General features: G+C 45.5%; 1 protein-coding gene across 4 annotated transcripts in view; it reads right to left on the bottom strand.

Annotated features, from left to right (window-relative positions):
- Positions 1 to 1,468: 1,468 nt before the first annotated feature.
- MID2 (midline 2) overlaps positions 1,469 to 13,124 on the bottom strand; it is a 143,133-nt gene continuing 131,477 nt past the window's right edge. For 3 of the 4 annotated variants that reach the window (XM_083371984.1, XM_083371985.1, XM_083371986.1), the window contains 2 exons: positions 12,222 to 12,429; positions 1,469 to 7,221 (listed from right to left, as the gene is read on the bottom strand). In XM_083371984.1, the coding sequence (XP_083228110.1) occupies positions 6,819 to 7,221; positions 12,222 to 12,429 (611 nt within the window). In that variant the 3' untranslated portion in view covers positions 1,469 to 6,818. Of the gene's footprint in view, positions 7,222 to 8,404; positions 9,601 to 12,221; positions 12,430 to 13,124 lie in introns of those variants that run through there. The other variant, XM_083371987.1, reaches the window with a different exon arrangement.

Raw genomic sequence — 13,124 nt, 5'->3', positions numbered from 1 at the left:
AACGCTCTTTCATTGTTTAACTTTCTGTCCTGTCAAGGAGCAAGTGATGGACTCAAAATATAGCACTTCTTACCCCAGACACAAGTTTAACCATGCTTGCTTTCATTCCAATTTGACCTCCATCTGGGTACTTCTATCTGAAACCAGAGAGATTAGATGTTCTGGATCTAGTCGTGGATCTGGAAGTTTCAGCAACCAAAGCAGAGGATTTAGCTCTGCAGAGACACTCAGTTGCTTCTTGAATGAGAAGGGAACGCACTTATGCATCTGTGTAGCTATTATTACAGATTTAGTGGCGGACATATTTTGACACTTTTAAGAATCCTAAAGCCTTAATCCTTTTAGTGCCATCAGCTTTGGTTACTTATCAATTTTATCCCAGTAGAAAATCAACCCAGGATGTACAACTAGCTGATAACACATTTCAACAGCAACCCGGGGTAACAAGGCAATTCCCACATCTGTAAAATGCACGCCATGTTTCCCCCAGTCCCCAGACAAACATTAGCAGACGTGGAGGGAATCACATAAGCAGCACTGAAATAGCTCCCTTAAAGTATCAACAGAGGCCAATGAAGTGTAGATAGAAGCGTGTTGAAGTATTTTCATTGTCCATATCTTTGCTCTACCGATAGATAGCCCCAGCTCAAAGATATGGAAAATGAAAACACCGCACAGCAAAAAAAAAAACACCCCATCTTTGTTTTCTAGGATATTCCTATCCTCAAGTTTCTCTCCCATATTTTTCCTGGCAGAAAACCAAAGAGTCTGTCTGGCTTGTAGCTTGAATAAGATTCCAATAAGATTCCAAGGGTTTTCTGAACTTACCACTCCTGTTGTGTCAATGTGCACCAGACCCATTCAGCAAAAGGAGCTTTGAGCTTTCGGAGCCCTTTAAGATGACTGTACACAATCAACATTCAACTACGGGCAGCGCGTGCAAAAACACATCGCCGGAGGGAAGCGTTTCCTTGTCAAAAGCTGCAACTCAAAGAGCGCACGTCGGGATAAACCGTTCGGAACAAGGTGAGCTGCTAATGGGAAACAAAGGATGTGGAGATGTTTTGACAGCCTGCCTGGAGTTCCCAGAGGCAACTGGCTAGCTACAGAGTGGAAACAGGACGCTGCACTTAGGAAAGTTTTGGTTTCATCTAACTGGGCTCTTAAAGTGAGCAGGTGGAAGCTTACCACAGAGTAGGAAGGGTTGAATTTGAATTATGTTCCCCCAACATTTCACTGAAAGAATGGACTGGGACCTCAGTAGTAGGATACATGCACCCCAATTATACCTACCATTGTTACATATTGGAGGGCTCTGTATATGTTCAATAGACTCCAAGTTTATATAACTTCCACAGGTCAAACATATCCACCAAGAGCATGGGCAATAATGGAAGACTTCATGCACTCAAGTCAGTCCAAATGTTCTTTCAGTGCAAAAGATCACTGAACTTCCTAATAACTCCCTTTTTCTGATGTAACCCCTTAATTTGCGGTGGAGACAGGGTAACTGGATACAGCTGATTGTTTACTGGTGGAATGCCCTCCCTGATGCCATTCGGAGTTTGCAGCATTTTTTTTCCTTTGTGCCCTAGGAGAGAAACATCTGCTGCTACCTAAGATTGAACTCTCAACCTTCTGAGTTGTAATCTTGGATTACAAAGAAAGCTAGCTTGTTTTTGGTGAGGCTGGTGGTTTAGGGTGACCCACACATTCTTGCCATCTATTAAACTCCCCGACTATGTTTCAAGCACCACTTTCAGGCACACAATCTGTACCTCAAATAACATTTCCGCCCCCTTTCTTTAAACACCAACCATTTTGTGAAACTCACACCTCACATTCCAGATGTGCACATTGGGTCCAGATGGTTAGGGATCCTGCTACTCTCCTCTATCTTCCCTCCCACTATTTCTGCAGCAGCCCTTTGGCATTTTAGGCATGGATGTTTACCATCACCCCTCTCCCACCAGAATTTTTTTTTTATCGGAGTCACCAGATGTTGGATTATAGAATCTTTTTGGATGCAAAGTCAGTGCTCTGACATTAAGTGGGTCTTTGAGTGACACTCAGATCAGCCAAAATCCATTAAACATTACTTGAAATGGCTCGTACATCCTACAGTTAAGAAGACATTGCCATGTGGTTTGCCCACCAATATTTTGCCCAGCAATGGGTGTAGTCAATTATGCAAGTTGGGATCTCGGACCACGGTCCAATTCTTCATGGAAGCCCACTTGCCCTGTGGGCAGAGCAGAAGCCAGTGTCCAATAATGAGGAACTTATGCTTCCAGAGGTCAACCCTGATGTTCTTCAACTACAGCAGGAAACGCTGCTCCTTTTCCCCAGAGTGCCCCCGTTTTCTTTCTCTCGCTCGTTCAGACACAGAAACACATAGAATTTTATGATGCCTAAACGGTCGTAGCAGTTTACTGTGCCGTCACTAAGGAAGGCAACCAGTGAAACAGGTAGGTAGGTAGAAGGAACAGCTTGGGTTCCTTCCATCAACCATTCCTCCAAGTGCACCTAGAAAGGCAGTTCAGTTAATGATAATGATTCTTTCACGGCTGCTGGGACTTCTTTGTTTTGTTTTGTTTTTGCCTGAGCTGGACTCAGCCGATCCTCTCTTCTCAAAACCAGACCCTTGATCCATGGGGAAACACTCTTGACTTTCTACAGAAAGCCCCAGTAGAACATGTAGTGCAGTCCGGAAGCAGCCGCATGGTCAAGACGATGTGACAAGTGGAAGGTAGGAGAGGACAGCCTGAGGCCTGGCACAAAGATCTGCCAGCTGGAATCAGAGGTCAACGCAAGGGGGAAAACAGATAACATGAGATAGGCCTGGCTGGTTGCATAGGGTGAAGTCAGGACACTGTCTGCAGATGTCAGATCAGAGCAAGAGATAAGAGCAGCTGTGCTATAAACCCCTGGAAGGGCTTCTGTGCAAAGATGGCTCACTCTTCCTTCATTAAGGTCACTGCCCGGAGAGACTTCATGCTGCATAATATTTATTCAGCTCATAAAAAAAAATTAGCAGGATATGCCATGGCTCTCTAAACATACTTCAAGCCGTTCTCTTGCAAACACCCATTGTTTCTTGGCAGGCCACTTAAAGCTGGACTCATCAGCCTTCTAAAACATCATTCTAACCCGTGGGCAAGCTCCGGTTTTGCCTCCAGAACCCTTTTTGTGGACATTTGTGTCTTGATAATATGCCAGACCAGGACAGATTCAAAAAGAAAAGGGCAGTCAATTCTTAATTCCTCGTTTGCCTCTTTTAATTCTGGCCTTTAGGACTTCATGATGTCCTTCCAGGCCCAGCTGCCTGGAGGATGATATGCTTGTAAGAATGTGGGGGGGGGAATTAGGAGCGCAGGTGATGGGACAGGAAACTGTCAAGCAGAGATACATGGTAGAGCACCTTTGCAGAAACAGCGAAACCAAGAGAGTACAACTCGGTTCCCTAGGTGAGGAGAAGGGAGGGCAGGCTGCAGTTCTTCCCCATCAGGAGGAGGAGACCCAAGGCCCTTCCAAAATTTTGGGATGCAATTTCCATAATCCCTGGTGTTTAGGTTTATGGGCACTGAATCCCACAATACCTAGAAAACGTCAAGTTATCAATCCCTAACCATAATCTAAGGTCCCTGTTTTTACTTCCATCTGGAAGTGTGTGCAATGAGGTAGTTCTCATAGGAGAAAAGGAAAGGAAAGGAAAGGAAAGGAAAGGAAAGGAAAGGAAAGGAAAGGAAAGGAAAGGAAAGGAAAGGAAAGGAAAGGAAAGGGAAGGGAAGGGAAGGGAAGGGAAGGGAAGGGAAGGGAAGGGAAGGGAAGGGAGTATTTAAATGCTACAGAAGAAGACATCTATGACAAACGAATGAAAATAGAACAATGAGACTTGTTCAGTGTCTCTCTGTGCTGTAGGAATATAATTCCCCCTCCCACGCAGCACATCAAGAAACTGCATTCTGAAATTAAAGCAGATCATCAAAACACATTGCGGTCCTATTTTTCATCTTGCCTAATGTCTCATCTTGCATCTCTACTGAATCAATCTGAGCACTGTGGCAGAGCAATGAGGAAGGGAGGCAGGTTCATAAGAAACAGAAGCAGTGAGAGATGAGGACTGGAGATAGAAGGTAAGATCATGGGAAGAAGAAGAGGTTACTATGGGTACAGGACACAATTGAGAGTTGTGCGTTAGTTAGAAGAAGGCAAATTTATGAAGAGCTCCTATTTTCCAACTCTTAATTGCAGGGCCTTCTGGAGATGCCTTTGCGTCTACATTTTCAAGTCTCTCTGTAACCACAAAGTAAAGTTAGTGATTTAAGCTACTGTTTGCTTGCTTTTTAAATGATGGCTGAGATGCTTGAAGGTTTATGACCGGTTATTGAATTCTGTGCAATAATGTGCACATAAGTTGACAGGAAATACAACAGGAACATCACTACCACATCACAGTGATCTTGAATTTTGATATCTGGGCACAAGCTCATTGACGGTGAGGATGCCCTCTCATTTATTCTAGGCCACTCCTTTGGACTGACCCATTTTAAAAAACAAAAAACAAACCCACCCTCACTCTAAAACAACGATCCATTTCAGTCATGCAACTTGAAGGAAATTGATCTTGGTAGCTGACCTTACAGGTTTTAGGAGTGACAAACTGAGCAGCAATCATAAAAGTCTTGACCATTGCTGTCGAGGAAACCTTGCAGGGCACCTGCCCATAGGTACAGAACATCAAAGACTGTGGCATGATGGCTACTTTTTTGTAACAACGTCTTCCCACCGCAAACCTCTGAAAGCATTACAATTGATCTGCCATCTTCCCAGTCAACTTCTCCCTGCGTTGTATGACAGAACCTGAGGGCAAACTCAATGCAAACCTGAATAATATCATGCTCTCCAATGTTTTTTTTTTGACACCCCCCACCCCCACCCCTAAAGCAACAGAAGCCACATTCCCCCAAGGAAGAAAGGGCCCAAATGTTCAGCATACTGAACAAAGAAGGAAAACAAGACATTTCAAGCTTTCTTCCGTTATGGCGGTTGGTGCCACTTTGCAACCGGGCGCTGAATGGTCGGTCTGGTATGACTTTTCTGGAAGCCACGGCAATGGGCTGCAGTCGTCTAAAGCAGCTTCCCCCAGTTTGGGGTGTACGGTTAGGGAATTACAGTTCCCATCTTTTCGTATATCACAAGTGGGCATTCCACGGGATGCCTGTCATTTCAGGCATCCAAGCCACGCCAAGAAATTCAGCAGTTAAAATGGCCTATGTTATGAAGTGCAATATTTAATGATTTAGTGGGGTTGGATTAAATTAAAAGGCCAAACCACCTCTGGGAGATTTTTCCTGGATACATTTTGGACCCTTTCAATGCTCCGCCTTCCAATAGGCTGAAGTTTTAGTCTGCCCCTGCTGGGACATAATTGAATCAGCTGACTTGCGTCTACTAGGATGGGACGCTCTAGAGGAGGAAGCAGCAGGGATGCTGTGTCCCAGAAGAAGGAAGGACCACCAACCTCAGATCAAATGATCTGAACCAGATGATGGGACAAATAGATGGACGAATCCTTTTGGATACCACCAGTCTGGAAGGCTAACTTTACCAAATACATTGTTGGTTCCCAGGTTCTCCTAAACTAAAATCCCCCCTCTTACATTTCCTGGGTTGGGTACCAGCCTCCTTTCTCCTACTAAAATCCCAGGCAGAGTCTGCTGTTGCCTCTCAAAAGCCAACATCCTGAAGTTATTCTAGCTTTTAGGCCAGCATCAGACCACCCATTTCTGAATAAAATGCATTCCTTACAGCTCTTGGACTTTCCGCTTGTTTACGAAATTCCTTGCCCAGAAGACACTTCTGGGTAGGAAGAACAGTTAGTCTGCTACCACTATCAGTAGCAGCGAGCTCCCACTGGGTGTAAAAGGGCGCAAACCAAGCTTCAGTTAGCCAAGCTTTTCCAACACCTTCACGCTGGTGCATGTATTAGGTCTACATGGGTCTTATCTCTATTCATTCAAACTGGGTTTGGAAGAAAGTGGGCTGCACTCAGAGAGCACCACTGCTCTCCTCGTGCCTCTGAGGGTTCAGTGTAAACATCTGCCAAAGGAAACTGATTTACATGCAGCAGTTTATGGGCCAATCCTCACTTACAGCCACTGTGCTTGAGTATATATGATTTGGAAGGAACATGGCAAATGACAAAATTTGGGGATGGGGCCATTACATACGGGCTAAGTCCCTTTTCCATGTGTCTGTGAATGTGCAAGAGGAACATCTGCAGAGTGCTAAATTCATTCTGCACCCCCTCCCCCATGTACAACTGTTATGGGGTAATAGGTGACCCAGATCTGTATTTTCTAGGCAATGGCTTGGGTTCCAATTTTGTTTGGTTCCAATGCTCCCTAGATGGTAGGTAATAGAGCTGATGGGGGCCCCTAGTATTGCTGTCAAAACCCTTGTTGCACTTTGGATTCCCGTGCAGTTGAGATGGCACAACCCATCTCCACACCCTGCCATGGTACCCTTCCTCTTGTCAGGAACAAACAAGACACGCCAGCTCCATTGGAGACAATTCAGTAGTGCTATCAAAAGAAAAATAAAATTAAAATAAAATAAAATTAAGTTTTAAAAATCTGGTCCATGAAATATCACCCACGCTCCTTGAACAGGGTGCACCACGAGGGGTGGACTTTCAGCAAGAGAGAGGCTTGCAGGCTGCCGACCGCCTCCAAACACGCATGAAGTCATTGCCCTGTCTTGTTGCACAATTGCTCCAGAGATTCAGCTGGAAAGACAGGTCTTTTCTTGGGTCCTCAATGGCAAGTTTTCATTCCTGACACATACGGGGACTCTTGAGGCCGGCAGTTGCATTCCTGCTGTTCCGGGTAGTCTATAAAGTCTGGGGCAGGAAGACCCGTGACCACCATTAATGATTTGTTCCAAATGGTAAAGGTAGGGCAGACAGGCAGGATGAAAGCAATCTCAAATGTATGGAGATGGAGCGAGTTGGCAGGATCGTAGAAGGAGAAGACATTGTTGTCATAGTCCAGGAGGACGCCCAAGCGCTTCATTTGGGGGTGAACGTCAAGCAGCATCTCCTTGTTGTTATGCCGCACTACAAAACTGTTGTTGCAGCGGGAGAAAACCCAGGAGGAGGAGTTCTTGCCGACCCACTCGTTCTTAGGGGCTGATTTGTAGGCAATGCCAATGGCGTACCTGGAAAAACAGGAAGGGGACCAAGAGTCAAATGACAGGAGATCAGCTGAAATGAGGCAAAATGGAATGGAACGTGCCCCTGTAGCAGCAGATAGGGGAGAATTGGCGGACTCAGAGCCTTCCTAGAAAGAGGCCCAGATCAAGAGGTTATGCAGTCCCAAACTGGATGGGGCGGCGGGGGGGGGGGAGTTCAAGGTAGCCACCTTAGAATCTCTCAAGATATATCTAGTAGGCTAGAAGACTATTGCTTTAGCCGGGCAAGATTCTGTCCAATAAGTACAAGCAAATAAAGGATAGGACTCAAATATATTTCACTGCCTCATCTCGAAGTTTGAGCTTGACGTGGAAAGACAGCATCCCTTCATCAGTCTGATAGACTGACTTAACTGCTGGACGTCCAAACATTCATTCAAATAGACCACACATTAGCCAGCTTTATTTTTGTGCGTGCCTTCAAGCCAGTCTTGGCTCCCAGCAACTAAACAGACCATTCTACGCAGTTTTGTTTTGTTTTTTTAAAAAACAAACAAAACAGAAGTGGTTTGCCTTTGCCATTCTTCTTCCAAGAGCTGACAGGGAAGGACTGGCCCAAGGGAGGACTAGAATTCCCTGTCTCCCGGTTTCTAGTTTCTAGTCTGATATCTTTTAGCCCCAAATCCAAGTGGCTCTCAGCTGGCTCTGTGCTCACTGCTGTTTCTTTGAGTCGAGTCTCTCTCACAGAATTGTTTTGCAGATCCTAATGAGGAACGTCCACCTTCACTTTATGGGGGTAAAAAAAAATGAGCAAATCGAGTAAACCTTGGAAGCAAAGTCTACTTTTACTTCCCCCAAACTTTTAAATACCCAACGCAATTTTTTTGCATGGCTTTGCGGTTTCTCGTTCTACAGCCCTTTTACGCCGTGCTGGTGACTTCAAAGGCCCTGCGTTCGTTCCGCTCTCGCTGTGGCGTTTTGTTAACTGCCATGGGAATTTCTACATCGATCAAACAAAATGAAGTATAGTTTTGCATGCCGGTAGAGGTGAGTCTGTGTGTGGTGTGTGTGTGTGTGTGTGTGTGTGTGTGTGTGTGTGTGTGTGTGTTTGTGTGTAAGTGTGGGGGGGAGGGAGGGAGGGAAGGCAGAGAATTCTCTCGTCACAAAAAAGTAATTGCCCAGCTATGCCCATCAACCTCTAGTTGTTGTTAAAGCAGGTGTGTAGAATTCTTAATTTCATGCTGCGTCAAATGCAAATGATGGGAAGACAGTGAGGTGTGCTCTCCTATTTCACAGTCCAGCTATTATGGTGCATTTCACTATCTTTGGCTCTTGCCTTGCTAAGCTGGGTCTTTCTTTATAGGCCCTTGGCACAGAAGCCCACCCCCACCCCTTTCTCATCCACCGCATGCATCAGCTGAAGCAGACATTGCTCTTGAAAAGGGTTCTATTTCTATAACAGAGATCCTACGAAATTGGGATCTTCACGACCTGTTTTCCTTGTTCCCTTCTGGGAGGAGGGGGCTTCGTGGTATCCGTAGCAGAACATCCAGATTCAGCCACAGTTTCATTCCATACAGCATTAACCTTCCTCCTTCCCTTATATACTCAAGAGGGACAGCGTTTAATATTTGTTATTTATATGTAGGGGTGTGGGTCTATACATGTTGCGCATGGTATGTTTAGGTTTGGGTCATGTATGCGTTTCACTTTGAGAGCGGGCAACTAAATTTCATTTTTGGCTCAGTGGGTTAGGACGCTGAGCTTGTCGATCAGAAGGTCGGAAGTTTGGCGGGTCGAATCCCGAGTGCCGCGTAGCAGAGTGAGCGCCTGTTACTTGTCCCAGCTTCTGCCAGCCTAGCAGTTCGAAAGCACGGAAAAATGCAAGTAGAAAAATAGGGACCACTCCGGTGGGAAGGTAACAGCGTTCCGTGCGCCTTTGGCGTCCAGTCATGCCGGCCACATGACCACGGAGACGTCTTCGGACAAGCGCTGGCTCTGCGGCTTTGAAATGGAGATGAGCACCATCCCCTAGAGTCGGAAACGACTAGCACACATGTGTGGGGGAACCTTTACCTTTTTATTGTGCCCGCAGTAAAAAAAAAAAGACAATAAAGGTTATCTTATCTTATCTTGTTGTGAGATGAGACTCTGTCTCTTTGCTCTGCTTTCTTCCTGCAGCTTATCCTTCAGGACTGTGTTGTTTAGCCACACAACGTAATTGCCTGATATCCAAGGCTTCACAAACCACTTTCTAGCACCTTCTCTAGCACTTCTTAAATCTTGCAGGATCTAATCTGAGTTGTCACCGGGATCAGAGATTTAGTCTTCCGAGCTTTCAGATTTCTGCTGGCACCCATCCTCACGGAACGTCCCTCTGTCGGAATGGATGCTAGAGAACCAACCCTGAGGATGAATGAATCCAGCATGAATCCAAAAACGTGGAAGAGTAAAAACTCTGATCCAGGTGACCGACCCAGATTGGATCCTGCATCCCCACAGTCATGTGATCAAAATTCAGACCCTTGGCAAATGAACTCATAATTGCACTGTCCCAGGGTCATCCCCATTTGCAACCTTCTGACGAACAGTCAATGGGGGGAAGGCCAGATTCATTCAAGCATTATGATACTAACTTAACCATTGCAGCGATTCACTAAACTACTGCGGCAAGAATGAGGCAGAATTTGCTTAACATCTAAGAAGAGCCTTGGTGGAGCAGTGGGCTAATGCCTCCTTAAGTAACACCAGCTGCCTGCAATTAGTGCAGGTTTGCATCCCACCAGGCTCAAGGTTGACTCAGCCTTCCATCCTTCCCAGGTAGGTAAAATGAGGACCCAGATTGTTGGGGGCAATTAAGCTGACTTTGTAATAATGCCGCTTGGGGGGGGGCAAAAGCCCTAACAAGCAGGCATATACATAGAATGAAGGCTATTGCTAAGTTTGTAAGCTGCCCTGAGTCTTCGGAGAAGGGCAGGATATAAATGGAATTAAAATAAAAAAAATCTTGCTTAACAATGGAAATTGTGGGGTCAGTTGTGGTTGTGACTTGAGGATTACCTGTAATAGTTATAGCTACTACTACAGTAGCAAGAGAATTTCAAGCCCTAAATGTCCAAAGGAATCAGAATCAGAATAGAGTTGGAAGGGACCCTGGAGGTCTTCTAGTCCAACCACTTCCTCGAGCAGGAGATACTATATCATTTCAGACAAGTGATTGTCCAGTCTCTTCTTTAAAACTTCTAGTGATAAAGCACTCACAATGTCTGGAGGCAAGCAGTTCCATTGGTTAAGTGTCCTCGCTGTTAGGAAGTTTCTCCTTATCCCCAAAGGAGTTGTTGTTATTTTTTAAGTTCACAGCAAAAAAATGGAGCTGAACACTTTTCGGCCTTAGGAAAAGTTTTGTGTTTATCCGGCGTTACGATCCTCTCTAAGCTTTGCTTGGCAAAGCAAAGTAGCTCCACCTTTTGATCAGCTACTCCGCTCTTCAAATGAAAGAGAACTATTCACTCATAACATTGTGGGGAAAAATAATAAAGACCCGAGGAACTGATAAGGGTATTTTCATGGACACCTGATTTGAAATAACTTCCTGGGCTCCGTGGGCTTCCAAACGGCCTTCTCCTTTAAAGTGGAGTCAGTGGCTTTGTGGGAGGAAGACAAAAGAAGAACCAACGGGCCACTGGCTTAGAGAAGGGCAGCGGCAACTGCACGTAGGAGATGGGGGGGGCTGATGACATTTCAATTGCAAGTACCGAAAGCCGCTGGTCCCTGCTGTGCCTTTGATCAGTGAATTTCTGTATGACACACGCCTGAGGCAGGCCGCTTTGAATCGCAGCCGTAGCCCAGCTCAATTATTCCTGCCCTCTTTCCCTGCAGTGCAGAGCGAGTGGGTGCATTGCTCATGAACCTAGGGAGAATACACACAGCCTGTTGCCAGTGCGTATTTTTAAATGAAACCCTCCAGCGGAAGAGGCTGAATGGAAATGGCTTTCAGAGAAACCTGAGTTTCACACACACACACACACACGCGCGCGCGCACACACACACACCCCAAGAGCAAACTACTTACCAGTGAAATCTCCAATTCCGTGCAGTGAATGTGGGGACAGACTCTTCCTGTTACTCTATGGAGCATGGCTTCAGTAGCCTGTATTTTCCCTACAAACTGTGTAAAAGGACCTGGGCTATCAAGGAGTGGTGGAGAACTTATCCTTAAATTCAGGAGCCCAGAAAAGGCCTAAAGGAAAATGAGTTCTAGGTTGCCCAATTCAAGAGAAGCTCTTTTTGTACAATCCAGCTTCCAGACATAGCCATTCTGTTATAAGGCAGCTTAGATTCCAAGGACGCCATTTTCATAACAGAATAAACAGAGTTGGAAGGCATCTTGCAGCTCTTCCAGTCCAACCTCTTGCTCAAGCAGGAAAACCTACACCGTTTCAAAGACAAATGGTTGTCCAGTCTCTTCTTCAAACCTCCAGTGTTGGAGAGCCACAACTTCTGGAGGCAAGTCGTTCCACTGATTGATTGTTCTCACAATCAGGAAATTTCTTAACAAGGTGAAGTCACCTCTCCTTTGAAGATGTCAGCTTCGGGGCGAATGACAATGTACTGATCACAAAAAGGGTTCGAGAATTAAAGGGCCTTGGTCATGGGAAGAGCCGTTGGCACTACCTTAGTGTCATTTTTTTAAAAAAAAATCATGCAGTACTAATACTCAAATCATGAACAGGTAAAGTAACAAGAGCCTCGTGGCCTCTGAAATGCTAGCCAATGCTAGCCAAATGCTAGCCATTGGCTTTCATGGCCACAGCCCACTTGAAGAAGCCTCCAAATTCATTATGTCTTCTACCCCTGGACCTAACCTTGATGGCCTTGCATTTCTTGCATTGCGCCGGCTTTGTGATTATTCATTTGAATAATCTTTTCTTTTATGGTGGGGAACGAAGAGAAAAAAAATGCAGAACCTTGACCTATCCACGCAACCCATTAAGGTAGCCCATTCTTACCCAACATGGCCCACTTACCAGGTGGAGGTTCCTAGAGTTACCTCCCAGTAATGACAGCCACTGTCAATGAACACATTCCCCGTGACTCCATAGCAGCCTGTTCCACTAAATCTCTCGGGGGTGTGACTCTTTTTAAGGGAGCTTTCATCTTTCTCCATCTGAAGTCCATCGTTGGAGATCTTCAACTTCTTATGAGCCATTTTAGGGTCCAGCTTGAAAGGCTGGCCTGCAAGAACGGAAAGCAAAGTCAACCCAATCCAAATCATTTTTTCCCCGAAAGCTTCCCACCTTCCCGTGCAATTATTTCTCATTTTTCAATTCTCTAAAGAAGCCTGATTCCTTAACAATAACAGTAATAATTAAACCAACTGGAAACATACAAAAATAGAAGTTACATAAATAAGCACTGTGAATCGGGCTCTCACCACCAAAGTCCAACTGGACAAAATCCATGTTAACTGTTTTAGTGCAGGCAAGAGGGAAGGGTTTAAATGAGCATGAGAGGGCAGGAATTTTCCTAATTCTTACTCTCTCTCATCAGGAGTACAGTCATTTCCGAGAAACAAATCAAAGTTATAAAAGGGTAAGTCAACAACCAATTGGGTATTATGAGAATACTGTTTTACAGGTAGTCCTTAATTTAGGACCTTAATTGGGATTGGAATTTCCGCTGCTAAGTGATGCAGTTGCTGAATGTGACCCTGTGACCATGCTGAAAGTAATACATTCAAGGTTTTGGTAATGGTTTTCAAAGCCCTACATGGCATGGGTCCGGAGTACCTCGGGGATCACCTGCTGCCAGCGTCAACTTCCCTCCGCCCTGTGTGTTTCCACAGAGAGGGCCTCCTCAGGGTGCCACCGGTCAGAGAATGTCGGCTGGTGGCCCCCAGGGGGAGGGCCTTCTCTGTGGGCGCCCCGGCT

Source organism: Vipera ursinii, assembly GCF_947247035.1.
Source record: "Vipera ursinii genome assembly, chromosome: 12".
Lineage (NCBI taxonomy): Eukaryota > Metazoa > Chordata > Lepidosauria > Squamata > Viperidae > Vipera > Vipera ursinii.
This window is presented reverse-complemented; position numbering and strand designations above follow the sequence as displayed.